This window comes from Echinops telfairi, unplaced genomic scaffold (assembly GCF_000313985.2).
Source record: "Echinops telfairi isolate 266 unplaced genomic scaffold, ASM31398v2 ScPeMD7_7356;HRSCAF=8355, whole genome shotgun sequence".
In the NCBI taxonomy this organism is placed as follows: domain Eukaryota; kingdom Metazoa; phylum Chordata; class Mammalia; order Afrosoricida; family Tenrecidae; genus Echinops; species Echinops telfairi.
This window is the reverse complement of record NW_022111256.1, coordinates 2,452,445-2,458,833: the sequence shown is the minus strand read 5'-3', so window position 1 is coordinate 2,458,833 and position 6,389 is coordinate 2,452,445. Positions and strand designations below refer to the sequence as shown.

The window sequence follows — 6,389 nt, the reverse complement described above, 5'->3', positions numbered from 1 at the left end:
GTATCAGGAAGGTGAGCACACAGTGATATGATATGATTTTTTGTTCTTTGATGCCTGATAACTGATCCCTTTGGCACCTTGTGATCACACAAGCTGGTGTGCACCAGTTTTGGTTTTGTGTTTTTTCTAATTTATACCCTCACCATTGGTAACTAAGCATTTTTTAAATCTATATCTTTGCCAATACTTGGTATTGACACATTTTTATAGTGTAGCTATTGAGTGTATAATGATATTTCTTTGTGGTTTACATAATGCCTTCTTAATTACTAGTGAGCTTGAGTTCTCCTCCAAAAGTTTATTGGCCATTTGTATTTCCTCTTTTGAGAAGTGCCTTCCTGGTCAAGTGTTTTGCCCCATTTTTTGTTTGCTTGCCTTTGAATTTCCATTGATTTGTAGAGATTCTTTATATTTACTTATACTAATCCTTTGTTAGTTGTGGGTGTTGCAAATATATTCTCCCATTCATCATTATTTTCCTTCTCACAATCTTCATGTATGTCTATGAATATAAAGTTACTTTTAATACACTCAAATTCTGTATGACAGAGAAGAAAGCCTCATCTGTCTTCAAGGAGCTTCTGTAGGTTTTGAACCGCTGACCTCACGATTAATAGCTCAGCTCATAACCCACTACACTACCAGGACTCCTAAATCTATGTCTTTCCATGTGGGATCTCTTCTAAAGAACATTATTATCATTTCCTTAAATGGCAGTTTCAATTGGTGGCAAACTTTTCTGTTCTGCTTTTGTTTAATATGTATATACCTTTATTCTTTTTTTCATTTGTAAATGATCTTTTTCTTGGATGCAAAAGTCTGAGTTAGCAATTGTTTTCTTTTTATCACATAAAAACGACATTTTACTCTAGTCTGGTTTCCAATGTACTATGAGAAATCAACAGTCTCCATTGAAGGTCATCTTTTTACTTTTGAGGTTCCTTTTGCATTTTTTATATTCTATAACTTTACTATCAGGAGCCCTGGTAGTGCAGTGGTCACATGTTGGGCTGCTAGACCACGGGTCCTTAGGAGGAGGACAAGGCTTTCTCCACCTACAAAGAGTGACAGTCTTGGAGACCCACAGAGGTAGTTCTACCCTGTCATATAGGGTGGCCGTGAGTCAGAACTGACTCGATGGCAGTGAGTCTAAGTTCACTCTAATGAAATGAGATAGAAATGTCTTTTATTTTTCTTCTGCCTGAGCTTCTTAGTATTCTTCAATCTGTGGTTTGGTACTCTGTAGCACATTAGGAAGTGATATCATTATATCTCATTCACTACCTAGTCTTTTTCAATACTACAGCCAACATATATTGAGTCTTATCACTATTTAAAGATCTCATAACCTCTCTTTAAGAGTTTCTATCTTTTGCCTCTTTGTGCTGCATTATTAATATTTTATTTTAACCTTCATTTTAGTTCACAGGTTCTCTTCCGCTGTGTACAGTTGTTGCTACACTCACTGCCGTCAAATTTATTCCAACCCAAAGTGACCCTGAATTTGTTGCTAAACATATCCACAATCACAAAGCTAATTCCTTGAAGACAATCCCCATCTATCTATCCATCATCCATCCATCGATCCCTCCACCTGGCTACCTGCTAATCTCACTGGTTGTGCTTCTCCAGAGAACCCAAAGAGTCCTTTAAGTGGAAAGGGGGTGAATGTGTATTTCATCTTCATTCGGAGAGTATAAACCTTTGGAGCTACAATTTAATTTATCTAGGACTTCTTGTTAGAATCCTCACCAAGAACCAGCACTAATCTCTTACTTCTATCTTCCTGGTTATCCTAAAACCACCAGTACTAAGGTCTAAGTTACCTCCGAAACACATCCCTGGGTGAAAGCAACATTCGCACTCCAATATGTTTCCTAGGTTCCCACTTTACATTAGATTTTTGGCTAGAATCTCTTCTTATTTTGTCAGTTTTTCAAGTCTAAGAACATTGTAAAACAATATATTTACCTAATTTGTTGTTGTTGTTGTTATTTTCAGTAAGATGTGATGGTCCAAATACCATAACATATCGCTACTGGAGATAGAGGTCTGTTTTATGAGTTGATTTCATTATTTGTAAATGCCTTGAGGAAAGAGATTATTTTGTTTTGTTTTCAGCGAGAACCCTCATTCCTAAGAATTGTCTCTCTCTCTCTCTCTCTCTCTCTCTCACACACACACACACAATTGGCACTCACTAAATATTGCTTGAGTAAATTAATTAACTTCTCCACTGCTACTCTGTGCAACAATATACACATGTGGGAGACTTTGAAATGCTAATTCCAAATGAAGCTATGTATCATTCTAGCGCACCACACTGCAAGTCACCATGTATTGCTGAATACAGTCTCCATGCCTTGCATCTGTTAAACACTAAGACAGCATAGTTAGACTTCCAAGTTGTGGCAAGGTGCTCATCCGTTCTGCAATTCATCCACAGCAGGAGCAGTTAAATTAGGTACTATCTAAAGGAGCCCTGGTTGTGTGGTAGGTTACATAATGGACTACTAACTACAAGGTCAGCAGTTCGAAGCCACCAGTTGATCCTTAGCAGGAAGATGAGTCTATGTGCCAATTGACCCACAGAGGCAGTTCTACTCTGACATATAGCTTACTGTGAGTCGGAATCAAGTCTGTGGCGGTCAGTTTGGATTTTGAGATTTGGGGTGGGTGGAGTTATTGTATTGTTTTCTTTAAACTTCCTCCAGCTTTAAATTTCTAAAAGGACTCTATCTCCATCCTCCGTGGTCACGGTGACAACAAAACCAACCATAACTTTGTTGTTGGGTTTGGTTGTCCTTCAGTCAATTCTAACTCCTGGTGGCCCAACGTGTTAAAGGACAACTGCTCCCCAGGGTGGACTTGGCTGTAATCTTTATGGGAGTAGATCACTAGGCCTTTCTTCCATGGTACCCCTGAGGGGGTCTGAACTCCCAATTTTCCTGTTATCAGTCTAGGTCAAACCATTTTCACCATTAGAGACCTCTTCCAAGTAGCCTGAACGGCACAAATAATTAAGTGGTAGGCTGCTAACAGAAAGGTTTGAACCCCTCCCAGAACCCTCTGGGGCAGTTCTACTCTATCACAGGGGATCATCATAAGTCAGCAGTGACAGCCCTTCCCACTCTCACCACTTGTCCGCCCTGTGGTGGTGGCTTGTGGTTGCTGTCACTCAAATAGCGGCAAGGTTGCCCAGTGTGAACGGGTTTCAGCAGAGCTTCCAGACTCAGAACAGGCTAAGAATAAGGGTTCAGCTCAGCTGCTCATTTCTGAGCTCATGTCTGTCGGACACCGGAAGACCCATGAACAGTAGCAGGACACTGTCAGATCGAGTGCCAGAAGACGCCCTCAACAAGAGGGACTGGCACGGTGGCCATCACGAGGGGCTCCAACATGCCAACCACTGTCAGGAGGACGCAGGGCTGGCCAGTGTTTCCTTCCCTTGTACAGAGGGTCCCTATGAATCAGAACCAAGTCCATGACAACCACATCAGGGACTCCTTCTGGCCAGCAAGTTGAGGAAATAATGATGATTTGACCCCACATTCTAAAAGAAGCAAGCCCTCAACTAATCAGACTGTAAGAACACAGTTTTCCCTCTAAAACAGAACTTCTGATCTTGAAGACTAGGAGTCTTCCCATGAAGAGGGCCGCTAAGATGTCTCAGTGGTGCAAATGTTGTCCTCTGACTTCCATATAACCCACTACCTCCTCACTTGACTCACTGCTGTGCGCTCACTGCCTCCTGGCTCCCAAGAATGCCCTGCTCCTACTTTTTTGCTCACATTTAAGGATCAACCACACATGCTTCCTCAGCTTGTCCAGGACCAGGCTGAGACTGCCCGGTCTTTCAACAAGACAATACTGAATCCTTGGACTCTAAGGGAGGAGAGCGAGGACAGCATCTATAAGCATACGGTCAAAGGCAGGTGGCCCCTCAAGGAAATTACCATGAACAAGATGGAAGCAAAGTTCATCAAGTAGCCTGGGAAACGGTCTTTCCAGCTCAGCTTATCGTCATCATCCTGGGGAGAAACAAGGAAATAGAGACGATGAGAAGGTGTGAGTAGCAGATATATTTTCACTCTTGGTGTTGCACAATGTTGACCATTTGTCACTCTATACAGATACTGTTCGGGTCTCTGATCCCAGAACCTCCGTATCAGCCCCAGATCTCGTAATTCTGTGACTGCCGGGTGAGCTGGCAGGGCCTGGAGCAACAGCATGAAAGGGGGATGTAGTCTGATGCTACACAGGCTGAGCTGAAGTTCTAATTCAGCCACTTAGCTGTGGAAACCTAGACGCATCTAACCCTGAACCTCACTGAGCCACTAGTGTGTTACCTGTAACATGGGCACAGACGTTCCATCTGTCCCGGCTACTGCATGGGTAGGTTTGTTTGTTTCTTTTGGTTTCAGGAGAAAGATGTGACGATATTAAAGCAGCAGGTGAATGACAAATGCAGCCAATCACAGGGCAAAGTCCTAGAACTAGACCAGCCTCTAAATATGCTGTGAACGACTGGCCTTAGATCCAATTTGTTGTGCAACTAGAACCCTTCTGTGGTATTAACCTTTTTTTCTCCAAAGTGATTCTTTTCTTCTTTGGTCACAAAAGCAGACAGTTCAGGGTACACATGACAGTGATGCCCTTCAGTCTGTCTGGTGGAGACCACTACCTTTTCTCCCCCCAGACTAGGTCCAACCCACCCAGGCAGCTCACCCCAAGACAACCAAATCATTGGCCCTACACTTCCTTGAACACAATCTTTTTGCAGGGCCCTCCATCAAGCACCATAATAAAGCTTTCTGCTGATAAATCACCTTATACTTCCAGTCCCGGCACTTGATTTCTCTGAGTTAAAGTTCTATAAAATTAGGATCCTAAGCAAATGGAAATCGGTTACCATATGCCCTAGCAATCCCCCTCCTGGACATATACCCAGAAGAAGTAAGAAACAGAACACGATAACACATCTGGACTCAAATGTTCATCACAGTGGAGCTCACAATTGCAAAGAATTGGAAACAGCCTAAATTTCCATCAACCAAAGAATGGATTAAAAACTCTGGTATATATACATACGATGGAGTACGATGCATCCCTTAAAATGCAGCGATGAGCCATGAAGCACATCGATACATGGGAAGAGTTGGAGGAAATTATGCTCAGCGAAGTAAGCCAAGCACAAAAGGGCAAGTACAACATGAGTCCACTGAGGTAAGCTTAAAAAGCACAAGGGGCAGAGGGAAAAAGTCACCAAATGCATAAATTCCTGGGGCAAGGTCCAAGCACCCTGGCAGGGGTCAGACCCAACCCAGGCAGCCAACAGCCAACTGAAAAGGAGGGGGGAAAAGGGTTGGGGACAGGAGACGTGGATAGTGGGGTGACAGGGTACTAATCCACACACAGGGAGGGTATTGTTCATGTCTCCACATGAAAGCAAGAAAGGTACCAGACCTCAATCTGGGGTGCCAAACCTTGAGGGCACATGCCAGCACAAAGCAGCAAACTAACAGAGAGGTCTGAGGGGCCAACCCCAGTCCCAGCTAAGGCGAGCACCTCCCAAGAAAAATACACTAGAGAGGACAGCACTGAAGGTACAGTCTGGGGAGAGTGGCGGGTCTGCCCAGACCACACGGGAGATCACTAAGAGGTAGAGAGAGAGAACCACATCCTAGCTCACAAGCCTTGAGAATGACATTCCTGCTTAGAGCAGCCAATGCAGAGAGGACCATGGGGCTGGACCCACTCTGAAACAAAACACCCCCTCACTGACCCACAGTGCTAAAGAAAACAGCACTGGAGACACAGTGCAGGAATTGTGCCCCGTCTGACACCACCCCCCTATCCCCTACACACACACACACACACACACACACACCCCAGAGCGAAACACGAGGGGAGTGCAACAGAGCTGCAAGGGGAGCAGAGCAATGACGCTCCTGAGGAACCCCAAACATAGAGTTTGGAATCGGTGGGCAGGGCATGGCACTTCATCAGATCGGATTAGAGAACAGTCCGAAGGGTGAACAGACAGACCTGGAACTATTTACAGGGTTTTGGTTTGTTTCTTCTTTCTTCTTTTTTCTCCTGTCTATCCATATAAGATAGGCAGGATAACCAATCTCAAGGAGAAAATAACAGGGCCAATGGCTCTGCAGGGACATGGGAGACAAGGAGGTAGGTGAAAGGGTGGGTTGAGCCAACAAATCAAGGGACAAGGGAACAGTAAGAGATCTAAAATTGAGGGTAAGGAGGGAATAGAATGCTTGGTGGGGTTGATCAAGTACAATGTAGCTGGGAGAAAGTTCTGAGAGTTGAATGAAGGACGAACATGATAGTGTGACAGGAGGAAAGTAAAAAATAGTGGCCACTTGTTT

At 43.9% G+C, this 6,389-nt stretch overlaps 1 protein-coding gene across 1 annotated transcript in view; it reads right to left on the bottom strand.

Moving 5' to 3' along the window:
* ANO2 (anoctamin 2) overlaps window positions 1-6,389 on the bottom strand; it is a gene marked incomplete at its 5' end in the record, with an annotated part of 414,765 nt that overhangs the window by 92,613 nt on the left and 315,763 nt on the right. The window contains one exon of the mRNA XM_013008512.1: window positions 3,957-4,031. Coding sequence (XP_012863966.1) covers window positions 3,957-4,031 — 75 coding nt within the window. The remainder of the gene's footprint in view (window positions 1-3,956; window positions 4,032-6,389) is intronic.